At 44.5% G+C, this 24809-nt stretch overlaps 1 protein-coding gene across 3 annotated transcripts; it reads right to left on the bottom strand.

Annotated features, from left to right (window-relative positions):
* Positions 1–757: 757 nt before the first annotated feature.
* MSMO1 (methylsterol monooxygenase 1) lies at positions 758–15863 on the bottom strand. Of its 3 annotated transcripts, XM_045020024.1 has the most exons (7): positions 15114–15863; positions 11963–12071; positions 9694–10003; positions 8192–8340; positions 6922–7048; positions 3440–3594; positions 758–1784 (listed from the first exon to the last, which is right to left on the bottom strand). In XM_045020024.1, the coding sequence occupies exons 3-7, from the start codon at positions 9946–9948 to the stop codon at positions 1577–1579; spliced, it is 894 nt and encodes a 297-aa protein (XP_044875959.1). In that variant the 5' UTR covers positions 9949–10003; positions 11963–12071; positions 15114–15863; the 3' UTR covers positions 758–1576. The 3 variants fall into 3 exon arrangements, with proteins under 3 accessions (XP_044875959.1, XP_044875958.1, XP_044875960.1); XM_045020023.1 differs by lacking the exon at positions 11963–12071; XM_045020025.1 differs by lacking the exon at positions 11963–12071 and having other exon boundaries at positions 15154–15863.
* Positions 15864–24809: the final 8946 nt, after the last annotated feature.

Below are 24809 nucleotides of genomic sequence, written 5' to 3'. Positions count from 1 at the left end.
TCCATTGTTCTCTTCACTTGTGGGAGAGCATTGGGGTGGCATATCTAAATATTTAGACTGATATAACCCCCACCATTGAAAAAAATATTGGTTCTGTATGCTGTATAAGGTATAGTAGAACCTCAGAGTTACAAACATGTTGGGAATGGAGGTTATTTGTAATTCTGAAATGTTCATAACAGAACAAAACTTCATGGTTGTTCACTCAAAAGTTTACAACTGAAAATTGACTTAAAAAAAGAAAGGGCAAGTTTCAGAGCTGTATTTAGTAGTTTACCTTTAACACAGTACTGTTCTGTATTTGCTTTTTTTGTCTCTGCTGCTGCCTGATAGTATACTTCCAGTTCCAAATGAGGTGTGTGGCTGACTGGTCAATTCAGAACTCTGGTGTTCTGAACTCCGAGGTTCTATTGTAGACCTAACCATGTCCTGTCTCTGAACCAAGCTGCAGCCTTAGTTTGCCAACGCTGTTGCCTTGCTTGGGAAAAAGTTAGGTCCATATACACTACAAGATAAGTGTGTTTTAACTATGTTGGGGGACAATAATATTGTACAAGTCCCAAGTCCCCCAGTTATTATAGTGTAGATAGTTCCTGAGATGTATTGTACAATTGTTACCCTACACTGCTTGAGTCAATTAATTTTAGAATGAACTCTGCTCATGTAATTTTAAAAGTGAATGGCAATCTAGGGCAATTCCTTATTTGCTTTACATTAAAAATATGGAAGATACACAATGACATATACATTATGTCAAATCAACACATTTATTGTATTTTATAATCCACAAGTGCAAATCTAGCAACAAGTCAGTTTAGCAAATTACAACACAGCAAAGGAAATGTAATGTAAATACTAAGAACACTGACAAAGTAGCTTGAAGAGCAGCAAAAAAGGCTTCTCAAGTAAAAACAAAACCACCCTTTTTCTAACCCTAGCTAAAATGTACACCACCCACATGAGGAATGTTTCTGAACATATAGCCCGCTCTTCTGGAATTAATAGTTCGCATTATTCAGTGTGCAAATGGCTGGTCCATGCTCCTTATCAACTGATGGTATTTTGGTTTCTAAAGCAAATTCTGCCCATTTGCTCAAGGTTTAAGTGTAGTGCCAGTACCACAGTTTTAATGGGGTTGCTGTATTTGTATTACAAATTTAAGAATATATATATTTTAAATAAAGTCCAATTTCAGTGTATACAATTATAATGTACATAATTCTACCTGAATCCAAATAGGGTAGCATTATAGATACTTTAAAATTTTTAATAAAATTCTTGCAACAGATGATAAAAACTTTCAAGTCACCTATGTAATTTTTAAATTAATCTTTAAAGTTCTGCATATATACTTTAGAGTTGTGTATAAAATAGAAAAGCATTCCCACTAAGTAGATAATTACATTGTAGTAAGAATTTTCCCTACCACTTAGTAGCCAAGGGACAATGTATATGCTTAACTTTTGCTTTTAAGAAAAGCAAAATATTGCTTTAATTTGTGATCGGGTGTTAGTTACCAGTTTGAGCCCAAAAGAAAGATGGAAGCAGTTTGTCTGTAGGAGGTTAAATGTGATATTTAGTTGGACTTCTTTTCTGTTAACAGTTCTTGATTTTTCTCTTTCTCTTGGTATGAAACATATTGATAGTCTGTACCAAAGATTCTGTCCCACCATGTGAAGGTTGAAGCATAGTTGCCAATGAAGTTCATGTGATGGAAATCATGAAAACGAGCCCCGGCATAGAAGGGCACTAGATGCAGGGGGTTCAGAGGAATATCGTAACCACTAGAAAGAAAAAACAAACAAACAAAAAAATAAAAAATACTGACCTATAAAGCATTTAGCATTTTGTTTAGAAACAAACAATGCCAGGCACCACTGATTACTTCTTGGTTTTCAGTAGGCTGCTAAAATTAAAATATCAACTACAGTTAAAACTCTGAAGTAGTTGCATGAAGAAATTTATTCCACTGTAATACAGAGAGAAACCCATCTATTAGGGCCATAGCACTAAAACTAGAGATTGTAGAATACCTATGGACCTGGAATGCTTAAGATGCTGTATTGTCGGATGCCATTATCAGTCTACTCCATTTCCAAATCAATGCTTAATTCCAAAAAGGCAGACTGAAAAATGAAAGCCAAAACACCCCAAACATCAATACAATGATGAATATCGAACAAAGTCTTTTGTGTGGCATCTAAGCCAGAATGTACAGTACCAGATTGAGAAACACTTACTAAATGTAGCTAAAAACCTCAACATTTAAGAAGTACTACAGAAAGGGAAATGACATTAAAGGATTTAACATGTTCATATTTTGTTGGTACTAGAAAGCATCTTACACCACCTAGTGGCAAGATGGTGTTTAGATTTCATTTTTCTATAATATTCCTGTCATCCCACCCGTTAGTGTGACCACTTTGGGAAAAATATCCACTGACAGTTGTGGTTTCTATCTGCTGTTCACATTGAAATGCACTACTTCAATTTAGTTTTAGCCATTTTTATTTTATTTACGCTGCTGTAGTATTGCATTCCTCAGTTCATAAGGCTTCAACAACAGCTTCCTCAAATCACAGAAAATGTTAAAATTGATACGAAGAAGCTATTTGACCACCTGAAGAATGAGTCACTATTCTAACCTATAATATTTTATAACATTCTTGATCTTTTAATTTCTTTCCTATAAGTATGTTATAACTACATTGAGATTAGGTTAATTAAAAACAAGTAAACATTGTCCTCCAAGTCCCACAGAAGATGTAGAAAAATGTAGACTGTCATTATTGACCACCACCTACATACAATTTTTCTTGGGAGCCGAACTGGGGCCCCTTAGGTTAAGAAAGCATTGGTTCTCCAAGACAAGCCTCCCTGCGCAGGCAAGCCTATTGACAGAGAAGTTTAAGATATACTACCTTGAGGTCCTCCTCCATTTTAGTAAAATAAAACCTCATTTATTCCATATGTTAGCAAACATTAGGTAATTTGTGTACTAAATATCAGATACTCTCTCTCTCGCGCTCAGGCTCCAAGTTCACCAAAGTGACGTGTAAGAGCTTCACTGGTGTCTGAGATTTACCTTTTTGTGATCTGTTTTTAAGAATGTATAATCCTGCCACCAATCTCACAAGCTGTGTTTCTGGTAGATGCTTTATGAAGTTGTTTTAGTGAGTGCCCTATCCTCCCACCCAAGGAGTTTTGCTATTAACATTGCCAAAACAGAACAAGAATTATTATTTTGGAAAGGATAAATGGCCGACTACAATACTGAAATGAAAGAAGCACCACAATCCTCCTCTGGCTGGCCTACACTATGTGTGTATTTCTATTCATAGTGTGGTAAAGAGCCTCCTAGTATCATATATACTTGCACAAAGATAGATGGACGAGCCAAGTATGGAAAAATCACTAACACGGAATGAGAGGATTTTACCTGTGTACATCAATGGTTTCCATTAAGCGACATATTACCCAGGCCCACAGAAAAATCATATGGTTACAGAACACAATAATGCCAATGAAAAAACCAGCTCCAAGGATAAGCGTTTCCAGTGGATGTGCATACTCTGCTTGCATCCCAAATGGAGTCTGGGAGGAAAACAAAACATATACACACAGTAAGCACTTTTCTGTAGTATGCTAACACACTCAAGAGTCAGACCAGTTTAGAATAGAGGTAACTGTAAATAGGATGGTCTTGTGGACAGGACACTCAAGAGACCGGGGTTCAATCCCTGGTTCATCCACTGGCTAGAAGTGATTTGCCCAAAAAGGCACATGATCAAGTGCTTCAGTTTCCTAGGAGTGTTCCCCTACCTCAGTGGGAAGGACAAAAGCCACTGATGATTTTGAGTCACTCCAGTACTATGTAGTAAATCAAATGCTGTAATTGCCCTAATGAGATCAAGTTTTTGTAAAAGCCTTAACATTTTTAAATACCTTCCACAACACAGGAACACATATGAGAGTTTATAAAAGTTTGTATCTATTAATAGTGCTTCAGCTTGTAATATTAATAACATTATTCATAATGTATTGCTAGATCAAAACAGTACTTTGACTGCCAACCAGAATCAGTAAAGTAAAATCAAAGCAGTTCTCAAAGGAAGAGTGTGGGACCCCTTTTTGTCCCTTAGGGACCAACGAGGTCTAAAGTAAGGAAGTGAAACAGCAATTAGTAATCTTACCACAGGTAAAATGGTAAGGGCCTAAGAATATTTAATGGATCATATACATCACATATTAGATAGTAGCATACAAGCCTGGGGCAGTCAAACCTTTTGGCCTGAGGGCTGCATCGGGTTTCAGAAGTTGTATGGAGGGCCAGTTAGGGGAGGGGAGCGTGGGCCAGCCCCCACACCCATCCTGTTCCCTGCCCCCACCCCCGGACTCCTGGCCCATCCAGCCATCCCGTCTCCCTGTTCCCTGACTCCCCCACATCCAACCCCCCCTCCTGGGACTCCTGCCCCCATTGAACCCCCCTGTTCCCTACCCTCTGACCACCCCAACCCCTATCCACAGCCCCACCCCCTGACCAGCCCCCCCAAATTGCCCTGCCCTCTATCCAAACCCCCCGCTCCCTGCCCCCTTACCGCGCTCTCTGGAGCGCCAGTGGCTAGTGGTGCTACAGCCACGCCGCCTGCCTGGAGCCAGCCACGTCATCGCCACTGCACAGCACAGAGCACCGGGTCAGGCCGGGCTCTGCAGCTATGCTGTCCAGCCGCCCAGAGCACTGCACTGGCGGCGGCGTGAGCTGAGGCTGTCGGGGAGGGGTAACAGCAGGGGGAGAGGCCGGGGGTAGCGTCCCAGGCCAGGAACTCAGGGGCCAGGCAGGAGGGTCCCACGGGCCATAGTTTGCCCACCTCTGATATAAGCAGAAGAATTGTTGGCCTAGTGCAGTTAATAAGACCTTTGAAGAACCTTTTCAGAAATAAGAAGTGCAGAGAGAGCCTTTTTGGCTTGCTAGATATCCTGTTCAGTTTTTGGACTGTCTCGTGTTTGGGTACAGTAGACCTGCCAGATACACCTCTACCCCAATAGAATGTGATCCGATATAACATGAATTCGGATATAACGCGGTAAAGCAGTGGGGAGCCCGGGCCCTTTAAAGCACCACCCGAGCCCCGCTCCTTTACCACATTATATCCGAATTCGTGTGGAGCCCCGGGCCCTTTAAATCACCACCCGAGCCCAGCTACTGGAGCCCCAGGGTTCTGGCTGCCAGAGCCCCAGCGAGGATTTGAAGGGCCTGGTGCTCCAGCTGCTGTGTGGAGCCCCAGGCCCTCTAAATCCCTGCCTGAGCTCCGACGGTGATTTAAAGGGCCCAGAGCTCCACACAGCAGCTGGAGCACCAGGCCCTTTAAATCATCGACTGAGCCTGGCTGCCAGAGCTCTGGCGGGGATTTGAAGGGCCAGAGGCTCCAGCCACTGTGGGGAGCCCCAGACACTCCCCACCTGAACCCCAGCGGTGATTTAAAAGGGCCCGTAGCCCCCCCCCCACCCAGTGGCTGGAGCACTGGGCCCTTTAAATCACCTCAGGGGAAGCCGGTCCAGTCTGGCATGGCATACCAGCTCTTGCCAGTACGCCGTACCGGACCAAAACCAATATAACGCGGTCTCACCTATAAAGCGGTGAGATTTTTTGGTTCCCAAGGACCGCGTTATATCAGGGTAGAGGTGTATAATAAGGATAAAAAAGGAAAGTCCCCAAAGTCCCTCTCAAATAATAAGATTAATAGCTTTGTTATTGCTAATAAGTAGATAAATGTTATAATCTAGTGTGTAATGCAGAATTTCATATTTGGTCATAATTATATAACAAATCAGAATAGCATGTTCATAAAAGTAGGATGCCATTCTGGGTACACAAAAATGCACTGAGACTTAAGCATTTGCCTTGTTTATGTACAGCCTTGTGTTTGTGTACATGCAGCCAATTCATTGGCCTATCATCCCTATCTGATCACTGGGTGTGGCATTCTGTACCAATGCTGAAATAAACCTGTTCCTTGGATTTAAACCTGGAGTTCACAAGTGGCTATTGTCTGCTACACCAAGCAGTGGTTGTCTGTTTGCTAGGTTCATAAGGTAAACTGTGGACCTGGTTGGTAGTCCTGAAACATCCTTACAAAATAAGAATTATATATAAAATAGACTAATTCACCACATCTAAGTTCAGGAAATACAACACTAAAAACAGTTTTAAAAGGAGAACACTGTCAACTTGAATTTTTTAAGACTACTTTTGGACTTTTTTTTTTTTTTAATCCTTAAGAGCATATAGGGTTTTTTGCTGCCCTACTACTGTTTATTATAAGGGTCTTTTTAGGACTGTACAAGGCAAACATTTAAAGTGACTATATTTAGGATGTTAATTGCCCAAACCAACCTTGCAGCTATAAACTTTCAGCTCAGATTTCTATAATAATCTTAGAGTACAATAAAGATTATGGCATAGTAATTATAAAGTTTACTATAATCTTAGTGAAATTTATAGCAGGTTAAAAATCTTCTAACAAATGTGATTGTCAAACTGACAGTGTGCCATTAAATACAACAAATGAATAATCAAGTAGACAGTCACTATCCTGACAGTCAGATGATATAAGGTAGGTATCAGAATGCGGCTGCCATTTGAGTGAAAGGGAGAGAAGAGAGAGTTGTTACATGACACGTTTGGGTTAATTTAACAGTTATGGAAACCACCTTGCAGTGGTTTACCCCAGTACTTATAACTGTGCTTAATTGATATAAGAAAAAACAAGCTAGGTGTAAAAATATTTTATAAGATTGGCTGTTCTCCCAATTTCCAAATGGACATGATCTATTTAAATATGCTTTATTAATACAGTTTTTAATATAACCAGGACGCCTACAATAAACACATAAGGTTGAAATCATTAAAGTAGCACGTACTATGAACTCATGATGAACTTTATGGATGTACTTGTATATTCTCTTGTGATGCAAGAGTCTATGCAGGAAATAGTGCCAGGCATCCTCAATCACTGCACATCCAAAACACCGGGCAAGTAGCACGTACCTTTTAATAAAATATATATAGATATTGTTAGCTATAGCAAGATTAAAAAATATGAGAAAAAAACCCCCAGTATTTCTCTTTGCTAACAGGCCAAATCCTGAAACTTTTATTAAGGAACACACCATTCTTTCACCAGGATGTATGTGCAGGGAGAAGCTCTGCAAACTTGGGATGTACATTTAACTTTAAGTACAATTTTAACAACCAGATAACAGCATATGCATGTGCTCACACTGCACATGAGTAGCTCTTTTATTGATCTACTACTAACAAATACCGCTGAATATAGTACCTAAAATTGTACATATATTTCTTCACTAACAAAACATATGTTAAATTTTAAGGACTATACTCAGTGGTATTTGTCAGCAGATCAATGCAAATTGTTAAATGAGTTAACGTGCAATACAGCAAACTTCTTAATTTGGCTGTTGGCACGCATGTGTGCGCGCACACACACACACACACACACACCTGTATATATAGAAAAAGATAAAGCAGCATTAGCACTAGAAAGGAGATAACTTAGTACCCTGCAAAAAATTGTAAAAATTATATATATAAAAATAAAAGTTACTATATGTAATATTTCTCCTGACACTAAAACTAGGACAAGAGGCATTTAAAAAAACATAAGGGCTGCTATTTAAAAATGTATTGGTTTACAGACAGAAGGATGTGCACATGATACAGTCTCTTTCTTAAGGTACATAATGCAGTATGTGGGTAGCGCATCATCGTGTTATTTCTGGAAATGAGCCAGATGGCTCAAAAAACATTAGATACTTGCATATACAAGGGTGCTCACGAGCCCACAGATGGTGTTTTAACTTCCAGCCACACTGTATCCCTTTTTGGATTTAGTTTTTCAAATCCTATCCCTCCAGGATTTGAACAATGTTGCAGGCATTCGGCACAATATCAAATATAGGACCCCAGCCTGGTCCCATTATTGCAACGGGATAAACTTCAGGGAGAACAGGACTGGGTCTATGAACTACACATTCATTCAGTACAATCACATGAATGTGCAGCACACCAAATTCCCTAGCAGCTGGGAACATTTCACAGAAGAACAGATGACAGTACCTAACAGACAGTTGGAACAGAAGTACAAACAACTTTTCAACAGTTTCCACCTACCATCTTGGCATCCTTTCCCAGTCGTAAGGGATACTGAAGTACTCTATGAAATAGTAGGTACCACATATCAGAGGAAGCTGAACACAGAAGTGATTGAAGAGAAGTGTTTTTAAACACTTCCACTGCTTCTCCCATGTTTCTGGTTTATCCTAGGAAAAAGAAGTTTCCAATCATCAGTCCTACTATGCAATATCATTGCAGAAATAAGTGTTTATTAGCAGTTATTCGCATTGCAGTCATACCAAACTCATGGATGACTTTACCACTTGCAAGCCTCATTCAGATTAAAATCTATATCATGCCAACATATGCACTTCTCCACTTCATTATACACACCACACACTTAGATGAGTGCAAGGGTACAAATAGAAGCTGGGGATTAAAGTCTGTTGCAAGGATGTGTTGGACAGATCATCCCATTTAACAGTGACAGCTATGACATCTATTTTACACTTAATATTTTCCAACCACATTATTTAAGCATTTATATACTTAAGTTTCACAAGAATTTTTCAACACTCACTGTTTTAGAACAAGCTTGATTTTAAATCCAGTACTTAATATGAACGTGCAAGTCAGGCAAGCGGGGAAAAAACAATCACCAGGTTGCATTGGATGGGCAGATTACCTGTTGTTATGGAATGAAATTCACTCATATGTGGACAGCTTGCTCAATGTTTTCTGTATTACAGAAACATTGCATTGTCCCTTCAAGGGGATGTGGGTGGAGATGTCCCACAGGGAAGGCCAGAGGTGTGGCCCCCATCTTGGCACCAAGCCAACATACGGGAGTACTAGGAACAGGGGAGGGGAAGGGTTCACAACAGTGATATTTAGACAGAGCCATGCAAATGGCTCTTTAATATGTCTCCTGCAGTTCTTTGCAGCACATCATATTCAAGTTATTAGCCGATCAGGATGCTTTTACTGTTATTAACCAATTAAATTATCAACTTGCACTAAGTTATTAACTTATTTGCTATGAGACTATATATACATATTTTACATATAAAAACTAAATATTTCCTCTGTCATACTGTTTAAATCTATATACACTACAGTACTAGAGTAAATGAAACAATTCACAGTACTGTAGCTCTTTTGGGTAATGTTGATAGCTATTTTGGCTCCTGAACCACTTAAGTCTGAGTATCACTGGGCTACAGGATCCAGATTTATGCTTAGCCAAGAGCCCAAATCTTCCGCACACACGCATGTAGCCTCCATAACATAGATTGGAATAGAACAGTGATTGAAGAGGATGTGCTGCAAAGTTGCAATGGATCCCTTCCCCTCTCACAAAGCTGAAGGAGTTCCATCACTAAACCCAATAACCCATGGCTTCATATAGGTGGAAATGAGGTGTGTGAGCCTTCTATAAAATAGATGAGCATATCGAGAACAGATATTTCTACATTCTAAGATTCCTGACCACTTGTAAAATATCAAGTTAGAATATCAAAGCAACCAGAAACCTGTGAATTCACAATTCTTTGTCTTACCTGCTGAATTTTATACTTTCGCATATAAGGTATAAACTGAAATATAAATCCAGGTAGACAGAGCAAAAAGTAGGAAAGTTCATGAACTATGAGTGATCCCCATGTTGCAATCTGGAATGTGGTGTAATTGTCCAGCATATAGTTCCAAGCATTTTTAAATGGTTGCTGCAGTGGATTGTCAGGCAAGAAAGAGTCGATGTATTCCACAGCCAGATAAGCTGAATTCAGGATGTCAATACTCTCATTCACTGCCATTGTTCAAATGTAACACTTCACACTTGCAGTTTCTCTGCAGAATTCTAGAAACAGCCTATAAATTTTAAAAGGTAAAATTGAATTTGTTACTGGCAAATTGATGCTATTCAAACAGCCATATACTTAAATTTTACAAAGGTTAAATTCAAGGGTTAACAAGTACACTGTAAAAATACATTGTACTTTAGAAAAAGCACAAAACTATGATGTAAACAGAATCAACGGGTCCAATCCTACAGTTAATCTGAAATCAGCTCAAGTGAGTAGAGGGCTGAAGGATAAACTCGAACAGGGGAGTGCACAAGGGAGGGCAAGCAGAGGCATGGGCTCTCCCCAATAATTGGCAGGGGAGATCTCCTCCACAGATCTCCTCCACCTCCTCCAAAATGGTCAACATAAGAACAGCCATACTGGGTCAAAACAGGAGGTCCATAGCCCATTATTCTGTCTTCCAACAGCGGCCAATGCCAGGTGCCCCAGAGGGAATGAACAGAACAGGTAATCATCAACTGATCCATTCCCTGTTGCCCATTCCCAGCTTCTGGCAAACAGAGGCTAGGGATACTATCCCTGCCCATCCTGGCTAATAGCCATTGATAGACCTAGCCTCCATGAATTATCTAGTTCTTTTTTTAACTCTGTTGTAGTCTTGGCCTTCACAACATCCTCTGGCAAGGAGTTGCACAGGTTGATGGTGCATTGTGTAAAGAAACACTTTTGTTTGTTTGTTTTAAACCTGCTGCCTATTCATTTCTATTAGTGACCCCTAGTTCATGTGTTATGAGTAAATAACACTTCCTTATTTATTTTCTCCACTGATACCAGTCAGCTCTGTGTTTTGGGGGAACCAAGGCGCAGTGTCTGGCCTCTCTGACTCATGAGGGACACGCCCTTCCCTCCCCGCCAGTCTCTGCTTGAACCAAGACCAATCATAGAAAAGGCTTGCAGAGAGCAGTGAAGGGCATTGGGAGACACACCTAGATGTCTCCTGACAAGGGTGACAACATTAAGACATCTCCATTTGCATACAGAATGGAGAGCAGAGACAACTCCCCTAACCTCATCTGCATGAAAGATGGGACAGGGATTAGCATACAGAATGAAGAACAGAGAACCACACTGAACTCTGGGACCAGAAAAGCAGGGAAGTACTGCATCATGGGAATCTCTCTCCAGATGTTAATAAACCTATGCCTGCCCACACCCAGATGAGCAGTTATCAGGCCAGTTCTAGTAATGAATCCTTGATTGATATCCAAAACACTGAAGCAGCCTAGTTGCACTGTGAGTTCCCTGGAAATAAACAACCCATAGCCAAGAGTGCTCAGCTTCTATTGTCATAGCCTAAAGAAAACCCTTGAGTCATCAGTTTACCCATAACCTAATCTAGTGTTCTTCCTTGAACCATTGTTGTTTCTCTACAAAAACCCCTACCTATGTTCAAGTAAGTGTTCTGATGCGTAGATCCAAACTATGCATCAGTTCCACTGGGACTCCATCTTCCCCTGACTGATCATGCTGGGGGCTCTGTCCGTCTCCAGCACTCAGGACCCTGAGCTACCACCATCACCTGGGAACCCTGACCAGTTCAAGCCTCATGGAGAGGGTGAGATCCCCCCCTCTCTCTCTCTCTCGGTTTTCCTTTCTAACTTAGGTATTAATCTTTAATAATGTATGTTATGTTGATTTAGCCCTCCTTGTGTAGTTACCACTATTATTCAATAAATAACTTTTATGGTTAAACTGGTTGCTTCTCTCTCTTGCTGAACTTTACTCTTTTGTGTTTTTAGATTCCCCCATTTACTCTGCAACAATGCTTCTTTTACACAAGCAGTACATTGATAGAATTACAGAACCCTTCCCCACCAGAAGAGTAACCCAAATAAATGATCATACCCCAAAGTAATGGGCAAATCTGGTAACAAATTGGTGGAGCTACACAGGCAGCACATGACCCTAATCACGTGGTAATTGTTGATTAGTTGCTGTGGAGATGGAAAACTGAGGCACAGACCTGAGTAACCTTTCTTTCTTTTCCTTTTTCAGACCAAGCTCCTTTAGCACTCTCTCTCTGACTATTTGGTAACCTTCTGGTAAGAATCATGCTTAAAATACCTGTAGAACTGTGAAATAAGGAGTTAAGAGTAGTGCCTTAAAAATAAAGATTTTAGAATGAGCTGTTGGTGGGGACCATTAGTGAAATAAGGAAATAGAGATTGCTGAAAAAGATCTTTTTGCTGCTCACTTGAGACAGGAGAAAACTAACAGGTTAGAGACATGCGTAATGAAGAAGGGGATATGCCCCAGGGAAAGGGAATGTTTTAAGGGTGAGAATCTCCTGACTAAAGCTAGTCTGAGCTTTGAACGATATTGCATAACCTTTAAGTCATGTGGTAGTGCAAAGGATGCAGCTGCTGCATGGGCATTATTTTATGCATGCCTGGATATGGTTGAAATGGTAAAGCGAAGGCAGGAACTAGAGCTTGAGAAAAAGCAGTAACAACAGCATTTGAATAAATGTGAGACAGACGGGTGTGAACTGAGAGCAGAAAAGCTCAGAATGGTGACTGTACTTAGAGATCTACAAGAGGAGAGAGACAAGGCAAGCAGGAACGCAGAACAGTATAGAAAAGAGTTAACACACAGAGAAGTTCTGTTAGAAGAAGCCTGAGCAGCAACTCACTTCTTGGCAGAAGAGAACAGGGCAGCAAAGGAAGCAGCAGACCAGCAGGCATGTGAAACAAAGATTAGTAAATTGTGTGCCCAACTTAGTGCCCATAAGGGGGTGGTAGCAGCTGTAAGGTTAAGAGAGGCTTGTGATTTGCTCTGTTAATGTGTGTGTGTGTGTGCGCGCACATTCGGTTCTGGGGCTGGACGAACCCAGCCCTAGGGGACTTAGGTCCTGCAGGATAGCTCCACTGGGAGGGGACTTGCATAAGGGAGAAGTAGAGCTCCATATTAAAAGCCATGTAACACAAGCAGTACATTGATAGAATTACAGAAACACCCCCCCCATCCTCAGAAGAATAACCTGAATAAATGAGCATACCCCCAAAGTAATGGGCAAATATGGTACCACCACACTTGTCATGATTTTATAGACCTCTAGCATATCCCTACTTAGTCGTCTCTTTTCCAAGATGAAAAGTCCCAGTCTTATTAATCTCTCCTCATATGGAAGCCGTTCCATACCCCCAGTCATTTTTGTTGCCCTTTTCTGAACCTTTTCCAATTCCAATATATCTTTTTTGAGATGGGGCAACCACATCTGCATGTAGTAGTAGTATTCAAGATAGGGGCATATATGGATTTATACAGAGGCGATATGATATTTTCTATCTTATTATCCATCCCTTTCTTAATGATTCCCAGGATTCTGTTTGCTTTTTTGACTGCCGCTGCACATTGAGTGGATGTTTTCAGAGAACTATCCACAGTGATTCCAAGATCTCTTTCTTGAGTGGTAACAACTAATTTAGACCCCATCATTTTATATGTATAGTTGTATTAAATGCAAAGTAATACACAAAGTATCAACATTTAATTTCATCTGCCATTTCGTTGCCCAGTTTCGAGATATACTTTTTGTAGCTCTTCACAGTTTGACTGGGATTTAACTATTTTGAGTAGTTTTGTATCATCTACAAATTTTGCCACCTTACTGTTCACCCCTTTTTCAAATTTAAATTGCTATGCATGCCCCTGAATCCAAATGTTTCTAATAACTGGTTTGGTGGCAAGCCACTACAGAGAATCTGTACCTAAACTTCTATCATCATTAACTTTTAGTTCTTTTAGAAGTGTAACACTGATATCAATCACCATTATAAAATTCAGTTCATTCACTGAGCAAGGAGGCTTCTTTTCAAATGTTGAGTAAAGCAACTCTGATTATTGTTTCAACCTTAAACAATTCCTCTAAATAAACACACTGGTAAGTAAAATGGCAGTTAGGGAGACTGATATAAAAAATATTCACTACACTAAAAGTAGAACTTTTTGTGGCTAAGTACAGGTGAATTTCTTCAGACTATTCAGAAGTGTTGGTCAACAACTTCCCATTAAATTATTATTTTGGGAAAAAACTGGGGGTTTGATTAAATAAGAATTTTCATGGAAAGTACCTGGCCTCCTCAAGAACTTTTGATTTTGTTGGAAAGCCTTCCCCCGCCCCATTTTGGCCAAACTTTGTCAGTAAAAACTTGATATTTTAAACTAAAACAAAAAAACTAACGAAAAACTCCATGCAGCTTTTGGGTAATGTTTTGGGTAACCATTGCTCAAGTTTAAACATAGCATGTAACCGAAAATTTACTTGCTTAAAACTATTAAATATTTTGATTCCTAAACACAAGGATCTTATGTGTGTTACTGCGAACACAGTGTGTATATCCACAAAGCAGAACAAAATGATTCAAACTGCATGATTAATTACTTATCAGAAGCCAAACAATATATACAATTTAAAATCCAATGGCAAAACAACCCATATGTTAAGTTAGGATATACTCACTAGACCCCAAGGCATAATTTCTTTTCTTTTATAGTCAAGGAATAGAACAGTTTAGGGCAGATACTCAGACCCGAGTGGTTCAAGAGCCAAATTAACCATCAGCATTACCCAAAAGAGCCACAGTAGTGTGAATTCATTGTTTGATTTAGTACTATATATGCCAATGATGGGGGATTTATATACATATGTTATTCTCACAGTAAAAGGACTAACCAAATATTTTATCAACTACAACTGGTTAACAACATGGTAAAAACACCCTGATTGGTTAACAGCTAAAATCACACAGTGTTTTAATATCATGCACTAGAGAGAGCCTTGCAATGGGGTCACAGTAACGCTGGCTTAGGGATTACTTGTAAGGATGCTTTTCCCGCTCTCTTTTTAACTGCAGCATGGCTACAGGTCTGGTTGACTGGCTCGGTAGCTGGCCCTGACACTAGCAATTTTCACAATCAAATCTGCTCTGACTCGTGGACAAAATTAAAAGCTTGCCAGCCGCAGAGCAACGCACCCAGCCTCCGAACAGCGCGCAGCCCCGGGCGAGGGGTGCCGGGCACACTGAGCTGCTCCCGCTGCCAGGAGACCGGAGCAGCGAAGCCCAGCGCCGAGCCCCCAGCCCCGGGAAGCCCGCGCCCAGCCCCCCACTCACCTGCACAGCAACAGCACCTGCACCTCACTCACTCACACACCTCGGCCGCGGCACCAGCAGCACCGTCACCCGCTTCTCACTCATCAGCAGCAGCAGCAGCAGCTCGCGACTCCGGTTCCTGACGTGCGCTCTCCTATTGGCCGCACAACACCCCTGCGCCGCTGTGATTGGCTCTCCGGCGGGAACCGGTCCCCGTCAGGCGTGGGGCGGATGGGGGGGGACAGAACGGCTCACCAGATGATGATTGGCAGAAGGGATGGAGTGAGCATAGTGAGATCTCGGAGCGCAGCCAATGAGGAGCGAGGAAGCCCAGGTGACGACGCCATTAGAAGGAGACGGGCTGAGGGGTTCGCCCCAGGTGGGAAGGAGAGGCGGGGCCGTTACCATGGTTACTTTTTCCTCATAATCACTTTCCTAAGCGCCTCAGGGGATGGACGGGCTTGTGAGACGCTTCGCTTTCAACGTGGGAGACAATGGCGCTAGGAGAAGACAGCGCGTTTGGGGCGCGCGCCTTGTGGCTCGGGCAGGGGCCCGACCAGCCCGTAACGGCAGGGCCGCGAGAAGGCGGTGGGGGCAGAAAGGAACGGGCCCGGGCCCGGGTCCCGCCCCACGCGAGCCGAGCGCAAACCTTCCCGCTGCCCGGGAGCGGGGCCGTGGCGGGAGGACTCGTTCGGGAGCACCCGGCCGAGGTGATTTTCCCTACGCGCTGTGAGCGCCTGGGGTGGCGTGACTGCTTTCTACAGGCCAGCGGCTCCCCGACGTCATTGCATCACGAGCCCCGTATGACCAGCAACATACGGGGGGGACTGAAGTCTGAGCCTGCCCAAGCCTCCTTCCTCAGTACTGGGGGGAACAAAGCCTGAGCCCCATTGAGGGGGAAGGGGGGCAAAGGCCAAGAGCTTCAGCCCCAGATAGGGGGCTTGTAACCGGAGTCTTGCTGCCCAGGGCTGAAGCCCTCAGGCTTTGGCCCCAGGAAGTCTAAGCCAGCCCTGGTGACCCCATTAAAGCAGGGTCCTGACCCACAGTTTGGGAACAGCTGTTATAGGCTGTCCATAGAATATCAGGGTTGGAAGGGACCTCAGGTCAGAGCCATTGTATAAAATACCATTTGGACTGTGGGTTTAATAAAGGAATGTCTGCTTAAAATTAGTATCTGGTCTCCTCTATTAATATTATAGCCATCTACTGGCCCTATTAATATTTCTTTCAAATAATTCCAACAGGTTCAGTCCCCCATGGAGTAGGCACAGTGTGGTTCCACTCACTGCTATCCAGGCAAAACCTGGGTCCACTAGCTGAAGGGGGGAGAGCTATCTCTGCCTTATTGTAGGGCAACTGAGACCACACAGGAGGGGATATAGGCCTGGCCTGTTTCATACTTCTGACAAAGGAGTTAACACTATTCATGGGGTGTTACCACTTAGATTTTCTGCCTTGGTGGTTACTTCTCATGTCTTAAATTATACTCCTTTGAGAGTTAAGATGTACTTACCTGTAAAACAGGTTAGCTACCTCTGCTGATTACATTTCAAATTGTCACCATATAGGAAGTAGTATTACGTGTTATTTACCTTGGCATCTATTTACCAGTTACAAAACTACAAATAAGCACAATATTTAAAATGAGTTTCCCTCTTCCAATGCTAGGGATTGGCAACTAACACCTAAACCAATATGGCTATCTACAGGGTCTAAGATAAATAATTATAGAGAAAATATCAAGACACAGACACTGAATAGCTCTGGCTTACAACTGCAGCTGGTGAGACAGAAGTGAGTGGTGATTGGGCCACTCTGACATGCCCTCAATCTGAGGCATGAGGACACTGAGGGTGCATGCCAGGCCACAAATAACACTGCTACCTAAATGTCTCTGTTCAAGCATATGAGGTGCAGGTGTACCAAGAATGGAATATGAAAAAAGAGAGACACACACAAGCACTTGAAGAACTATGTTCTCTGAGGTGAATAATGCAGTTGAAATTAGAAAGGTCACATCCACTAGTTCTCTAAATCAACAACTTAGAGCACTGAGACACAGTAGTGACCAAAATATTTATTATGAGCTGACGGGTAGGCTGGTCAACAGAAGAGAAGACCTAGAAAAACAAAGGGAGGAGAGGTTTGATGAGAATCAAAGCAGCAACAACTGATGCAAAAGTTGGATGCACTACCTGTTGACTGAAGTCAAGAAGGAACTACCTGGAAGTTTCTAGATACTGAGATAGTGGCAGTTGATAGCACATGCTGAGTGGAAAGGTAGGCCTTACACTGAGGTAGGCAAACTTTTTGGCCTGGAGGCAGGGCCGTCCTTAGGATTTCTGGTGCCCTAGGCGAGATTATTAAACTGGTGCCCCTGTGCCTGATCTGCTCTTAGCAACACAAATATAAGCATACAGTATTGGAAAACTTGCCACATTCACGTTATTAAAACCAGTTTAACTTAATTAAGCACACTGTAATGCTGATGCACTAGCACTAAAGAAGTAGCACTATAGAAAAAATTCTGATTTGACAGAATGATGCAAATAATATAATTTTTTTAATTTGTCAAAATTTTATTGGAAATTTATATGAAGAGGTATTGAAACAAAGATTTGTTTTTAATTAAAAGCAATCTTTCTGGCTTTTTTGGCTGCAAAATCAGTTTAACAAGCTGGGTTTCCAAACAGTGGGAAAATATAACCCTAGTTTTACTGCTAGGTAAAGCACAAAGTGACCAAAATGAAGTCAGCACAGAATCATCTCATCTAGATTAAGGTAGCACAGATATGTTACAGAAGTCCTATTGTGCCTTATTTTTGTTTGGAAAGACATTAGCAATAGCAGCACATTCACATGATAAAATACATGATAAATCACTGCCTCTAAAGTTCCATCAAAAACTGACATTTTCACAGCTCTAGCATGATCTGCTGTACAGATTCTTCACAAGGAAGTGTCCCTGGCCTTTTTAACTCATATTAACTATGTATTTACTTTATGAAAGTTGGAGAAAACATTGTGAAAACGTAAAACATTGGCTGCCCAACTTCTGGGCTGGCAAAAGCTATACTGACTCACAGGAAAAAAAAAATGCAGGAGAATCTTATTACAACATATTGTCAGTCTATATCAGGGGTCGGCAACCTTTCAGAAGTGGTGTGCCAAGTTCACTGTAATTTAAGGTTTCTCTTGCCAGTAATACATTTTAACGTTTGTAGAAGGTATCTCTCTATGTCTATATTATATAAATAAACTATTGTTATTATCTGAGGTTCTGGCCACCGGTCCTGCTCAGGCCACTGCCAGCTGAGTAAATGAAACCCCAGACCGGCAGCGGGCTGAGCGGGACTGGTGACTGGAACCCTAGACAAGGATCCCAGGCCCTGCTCAGCCCGCTGCTGGTCTGGGGTTCTGACCAACAACTCCTGCCAGCCAGGATCCCGGCCGCCAACCCCCCTCAGCCCGCTACCAGCCTGGGATTCTGCTCACCCAGGCTGGCAGGAGGCAGAGTGGGGCCGGTGGCTGGGCTCCTGACTGGCAAGGGGCCGGCAGCCGGAACCCCGAAGTAGCAGTAGGCTGAGTGCTGCCGGCACCCCAGACTGAGCCACTCAACCCCCCACCAGCCCTGCTCAGCCCGCTGCCGGCTGAGTGAATGGAACCCCAGGCTGACAGCAGGTTGAGTGGTTCAGCCGGGGGCTCAGCCCGCTGCCAGCCTGGGGTTCCTTGGGGGTCCCCAGGCCAGCAGCAGGTGCTGAGTGGGGCCGACGGCTGGTATCCCAGCTGGCAATAGGGCAGCAGCCGGAACCCCAGAGCAGTGATGGGCTGAGCCGCTCAGCCTGCCGCTGCGTACCATCAAAAATCAGCTCACCTGCCACCTTTGGCACGTGTGCCGTAGGTTGCCGACCCCTGCTCTATACACTAGTAAGGAGATGAGCATATTACAGTTGTTGGAGGGCTCTTGTCAGGAGTAACAGGCTATAGGAAAGTCAGTCGACATTTTTTGTTTCTCTGATGAAAACTGGCCCACTCCCTGCCTCAAACCAAACCTGTCACTAATAATTGTCAACAACTTAATTTTCTGGTTTTGGCTAAGATATTGATTTTTTTTTTTTTAAATATTGAAATTGGATTCAGGATTGTTAGCAAGAATTTTTGGCAAACAAAGTTGTTAAATGACAATCTAAATGGCAACACAGTACTGCTTTCATGCTTGGCTCACCCCCCAGCCTGCTGGTCCAACAGCTGCAGTAGACCCCAAAATCCACCTCTTGGGGTGCAGAGTGGCAGCAGCAGCAGCAAACCCTCAGGTCCAATCACACGCCAATGGGCACCACCACCAGCCTTATGGACCATAGTGAAGTTAGCACAGCATCTGATCTCAGGGACAGGTCACCCATGGAGCCACAGCAGCTCATCCTGCCCTGTGTAGCTCCCCCCGGATGAGGTGGATCGCTGGCAGCTGCCAGCCCGGGGGAGAGGTGCTCCCCAGCTAGGGTGACCAGATCCAGATGTCCTGATTTTATAGGGCCAGTCCCGATATTTGGGGCTTTGTCTTATATAGGCACCAATTACCCCCACCTAGAGTGACCAGACAGCAAGTGTGAAAAATCAGGACAGGGGGTGGGGGGTAAAAGGAGCCTATATAAGAAAAAGACCCCAAAATTGGGACTGGCCCTATAAAATAGGGATATCTGCTCACCCTACCCCAATCCCCTGTCCTGATTTTTCACACATCTGGCTAACCCCAGCCCAGCCCTGTGTGACATTCCAATCCTGGCTCACTGCCGAGGAAGTGAGTTACTTTCACTTTCATTCCTCAGCAGGCAGCCAGCCTCCCCCCCACCTACCCCCCAGCACCTCACCCAACCCAGCCCTGACGGAGGGGAGGGAGGAGAGAGAGAGGGATGCTCCTGGGGAGGAGGGAGAAAGGAGGGGGTGCTCCATGGGGCATGGGGGAGAAGAATGGATGTTATGGGGGACAAGGATACTGGTTCCAGAGCCGCAGAGCCTGCCTCACCTCACCTCAGCCAGGGGGAAAGAGTCACACTCACAGGTGAGCTCCTTCCCCAACCCCAACCCCCTCCCCTTCCCAGAGACCCCAGCAGCCAATCCCCTCCCTCAGACTGTGCTGCGTTCGGCTCTCTCTAGGACCCAGCAGCCTGCTCTTACATGCTCCACTGCTTCCCCTCTGTCCCGGCTCCCGGCAGAGCGGTGCCCCCAGACCTAGTGGTGCCCTAGGCGGCTGCCTATTCTGCCTATGCCTAAGGACGGCCCTGCCTGGGGGCCACATCAGGGTTGTGCAACTGTATGGAGGACTGGGTAGGGAAGGCTGTGCCTCCCCAAACTGCCTGGCCCCTGCCCCCTATCCACCCCCTCCCCCCTTCAGCTGGGCCAGAGTCCCTCAGCTGGCACCGGGACCGGCACCGCGGGGCCCGACTCGCCGGGCCGGGCCGGAGCCGCTCGGCCGGCACCGCGGGGCCCGAATCGCCGGGCCGGGCCAGAGCCGCTCGGCCAAAGCCGCTCGGCCAGAACCGCGGTGCCGGCCGAGCGGGCCCGGCCCGGGGAGTCGGGCCCCATGGCGCCGGTCCCGGTGCCGGACGAGCGGCTCTGGCCCAGCCCAGCTTGGGGAGTTGGGCCCCGTGGCGCCGGTCGTGGTCCCAGCGGAGTGGACCCGGTCCCGGCCCCAGGCAGTGTGGTAAGGGGGCAGGGCGGGGGTGTTCGGTGGGTTGTGGGGGGGTGGATAGGGGTCAGGGCGGTCAGAGGGCAGGGAACAGGGGGATTGAATGGGGGCAAGGGTCCTGGGGGGCAGTCAGGAAGGAGCAGGGGTTGGATGAGGTGGTGGGGGGCAGTCAGGGACAGAGAGAAGGGGTGGTTGGATGAGGCAGAGGTCCTGGGGGGCCATCAAGAATGAGAGGAGGGGTTGGATGGGGTGGCAAGAGGCAGTCAGGGGACAGGGAAGGGGGGATGGGTCAGGAGTCCCGGGGGGTGTCAAGGAACATGGGGGGCTGGATGGGGCACGACCCCCCTCCAGGGGGGCACGACCCCCTCATGAGGTGAGGAGGAGGGAACCTGTTAATATTTTGGCAGCTCATCACTGGACGGAACCCATATCCCTATCTTGGCACCGGACCACCAGGACAGCCAGTACATAAACCGCAAGGGGTACTTTTCAGTGGTGAGCAAGCACTGGTGGATCACAAGGGACGTTTCACCAACATCAATGTGGGATGGCCGGGAAGGGTTCATGATGCTCGCGTCTTCAGGAACACTAGTCTGTTTAAACAGCTACAGCAAGGGATTTATTTCCCAGACCAGAAAATAACTGTTGGGCACTTTGGTCCACGCTAGTGTGGGGTAGATTCACACACCAGCTTTCTGTGAACTGAAGGTTCATGTAGACAAGCCCTTAGTAAGTGGTCTCTGTCCAGTTCCTAGTGAACAAGTATCCATGTCACAAAACCACCACCAGAGTTGGATCTATGATGTGAGTGGAATAACAGAGACTTGGTGGGATAACTCACATGACTGGAGTACTGTCATGGATGGATATAAACTGTTCAGGAAGGACAGGCAGGGCAGAAAAGGTCGGGGAGTCGCATTGTATGTAAGAGAGCAGTATGACTGCTCAGAGCTCTGGTATGAAACTGCAGAAAAACCTGAGTCTCTGAATTAAGTTTAGAAGTATGAGCAAAAGGGGTGATGATGTGGTGGGAGTCTGCTATAGACCACTAGACCAGGGGGATGAGGTGGCCGAGGCTTTCTTCCGGCAACTAACAGAAGTTACTACATCACAGGCCCTGGTTCTCATGGGAGACTTCAATCACCCTATCTGCTGGGAAAGCAATACAGCAGTGCACAGACAATCCAGGAAGTTTTTGGAAAGTGTAGGGGACAATTTCCTGATGCAAGTGCTGGAGGAACCAACTAGGGGCAGAGCTCTTCTTGACCTGCTGCTTACAAACCATGAAGAATTAGTAGGGGAAGCAAAAGTGGATGGGAACCTGGAAGGCAGTAACCATGAGATGGTTGACTTCAGGATCCTGACACAAGGAAGAAAGGAGAGCTGCAGAATATGGACCCTGGACTTCAGAAAAGCAGACTTTGATTCCCTCAGGGAACTGATGGGCAGGATCCCCTGGGAGAATAACATGAGGGGGGAAGGAGTCCAGGAGAGCTGGCTGTATTTTAAAGAATCCTTATTGAGGTTGCAGGAACAAACCATCCCGATGTGTAGAAAGAATAGTAAATACGGCAGGCGACCAGCGTGGCTTAACAGTGAAATCCTTGCTGATCTTAAAACACAAAAAAGAAGCTTACAAGAAGTGGAAGATTGGAGAAATGACCAGGGAAGAGTATAAAAATATTGCTCAGGTATGCAGGAGTGAAATCAGGAAGGCCAAATCACAATTGGAGTTGCAGCTAGCAAGGGATGTTAAGAGTAACAAGAAGGGTTTCTTCAGGTATATCAGCAACAAGAAGAAAGTGAAGGAAAGTGTGGGCCCTTTACTGAATGAGGGAGGCAACCTAGTGACAGAGGATGTGGAAAAAGCTAATGTACTCAGTGCTTTTTTTGCCTCTGTCTTCACGAACAAGGTCAGCTCCCAGACTCCTGCACTGGGCAGCACAGTATGGGGAGGAGGTGACCAGCCCTCTGTGGAGAAAGAAGTGGTTCAAGACTATTTAGAAAAGCTAGATGAACAGAATTCCATGGGTCCGGATGTGCTGCATCCGAGGGTGCTTAAGGAGTTGGTGGATGTGATTGCAGGGCCATTGGCCATTATCTTTGAAAACTCATGGCGATCCGGGGAGGTCCCAGATGACAGGAAAAAGGCTAATGTAGTGCCCATCTTTAAAAAAGGGAAGGAGGATCTGGGAAACTACGGGTAAGTCAGCCTCACCTCAGTCCCTGCAAAAATCATGGAGCAGGTCCTCAAGGAATCAATTCTGAAGCACTTAGAGGAGAGGAAAGTGATCAGGAACAGTCAGCATGGATTCACCAAGGGCAAGTCATGCCTGACTAACCTAATTGCCTTCTATGACGAGATAACTGGCTTTGTAGATGAAAGGAAAGCAGTGGATATGTTATTCCTTGACTTTAGCAAAGCTTTTGATACGGTCTCCTACAGTATTCTTCCCAGCAAGTTAAAGAAGTATGGGCTGGATGAATGGACTATAAGGTGGATAGAAAGCTGGCTGATCGCCAGGCTCAACGGGTAGTGAACAATGGCTCCACGTCTAGTTGGCAGCTGGTGTCAAGCGGAGTGCCCCAGCGGTCGGTCCTGGGGCCGGTTTTGTTCAATATTTTCATTGATGATTTGGAGGATGGCGTGGACTGCACCCTCAGCAAGTTTGCAGATGACACTAAACTGGGAGGAGTGTTAGATATGCTGCAGTGTTAGATAGCATACAGAGGGACCTAGACAAATTAGAGGACTGGGCAAAAAGAAATCTGATGAGGTTCAACAAGGACAAGCGCAGAGTCCTGCCCTTAGGACAGAGGAATCCTATTCACTGTTACAGACTAGGGACCGAATGGCTAGGCAGCAGTTCTGCAGAAAAGGACCTACGGGTTACAGTGGCTGAGAAGCTGGATATGAGTCAACAGTGTGCCCTTATATCAGAGGGGTAGCCGTGTTAGTCTGGATCTGTAAAAGCAGCAAAGAGTCCTGTGGCACCTTATAGACTAACAGACGTTGCCAAGAAGGCTAATGGCATTTTGGGCTGTATAAGTAGGAGCATTGCCAGCAGATCGAGGGATGTGATCATTCCCCTCTATTCGACATTGGTGAGGCCTCATCTGGAGTCTAGTTTTGGGCCCCACACTACAAGAAGGATGTGGAAAAATTGGAAAGAGTCCAGCAGAGGGCAACAAAAATGATTAGGGGGCTGCAGCACATGATTTATGAGGAGAGGCTGAGGGAACTGGGATTGTTTAGTCTGCAGAAGAGAAAAATGAGGGAGGGATTTGATAGCTGCTTTCAACTATCTGAAAGGGGGTTCCAAAGAGGATGGATCTAGACTATTCTCAGTGGTAGCAGATGACAGAACAAGGAGTAATGGTCTTAAGTTGCAGTGGGGGAGGTTTAGGTTGGATATTAGGAAAAACTTTTTCACTAGGAGGGTGGTGAAGCACTGGAATCGGTTACCTAGGGAGGTGGTGGAATCTCCTTCCTTAGAGGTTTTTAAGGTCAGGTTTGACAATGCCCTGGCTGGGATGGTTTAGTTGGGGACTGGTCCTGCTTTAAGCAGGGGGTTGGACTAGATGACCTCCTGAGGTCCCTTCCAACCCTGATATTCTATGATCCTATGAACTAATTAGCCTGATTTTTGGCAGTGTCAGTAGAGATTGTCAGTAGGATTTAATGGACCATGGAGGGAGAATTTCACCCTCTCACTCTTACACATGATTCCTTGTGAACTTAGCCTATAAACTCTGTGGGGGCAGATACATTATTTTGTGTCTGCACAGTGCTTAGTCCTGGTCAATAACTAGGGCTCGTAGGTGCTACAACAATAGAAATAATTAATGTAGTTGAGACACACTGGTGATATCATGGAAGAAAACTTGTACTTCTGGCTGTACTGTACATATTATATGAAGTTGAGGATTGCAGTGTCTACATTCTAGTTTTCACCAACACTAACATTTCCTATATTATTTTAAAAGAGAAGATAGAATAGAACACTGAAATGCCTCACAGTATAATAGAA

The sequence above is a fragment of the Mauremys mutica genome, chromosome 5, assembly GCF_020497125.1.
Source record: "Mauremys mutica isolate MM-2020 ecotype Southern chromosome 5, ASM2049712v1, whole genome shotgun sequence".
NCBI classification, from domain to species: domain Eukaryota; kingdom Metazoa; phylum Chordata; order Testudines; family Geoemydidae; genus Mauremys; species Mauremys mutica.
Note: the sequence above shows the minus strand (reverse complement) of the source record. Positions and strands in the feature narration are given on the sequence as shown.

Coding starts and splice junctions, on each gene's coding strand:
- MSMO1 (XM_045020024.1), bottom strand. CDS start 9,948: ATGGCAGTGAATGAGAGTATTGACATCCTGAATTCAGCTTATCTGGCT. Junction 7,049..8,191: donor TGGGAAAGGATGCCAAGATG/GTAGGTGGAAAC, acceptor TTTTATTAAAAG/GTACGTGCTACTTGCCCGGT. Junction 3,595..6,921: donor AAGTTCATCATGAGTTCATA/GTACGTGCTACT, acceptor TTTTCCTCCCAG/ACTCCATTTGGGATGCAAGC.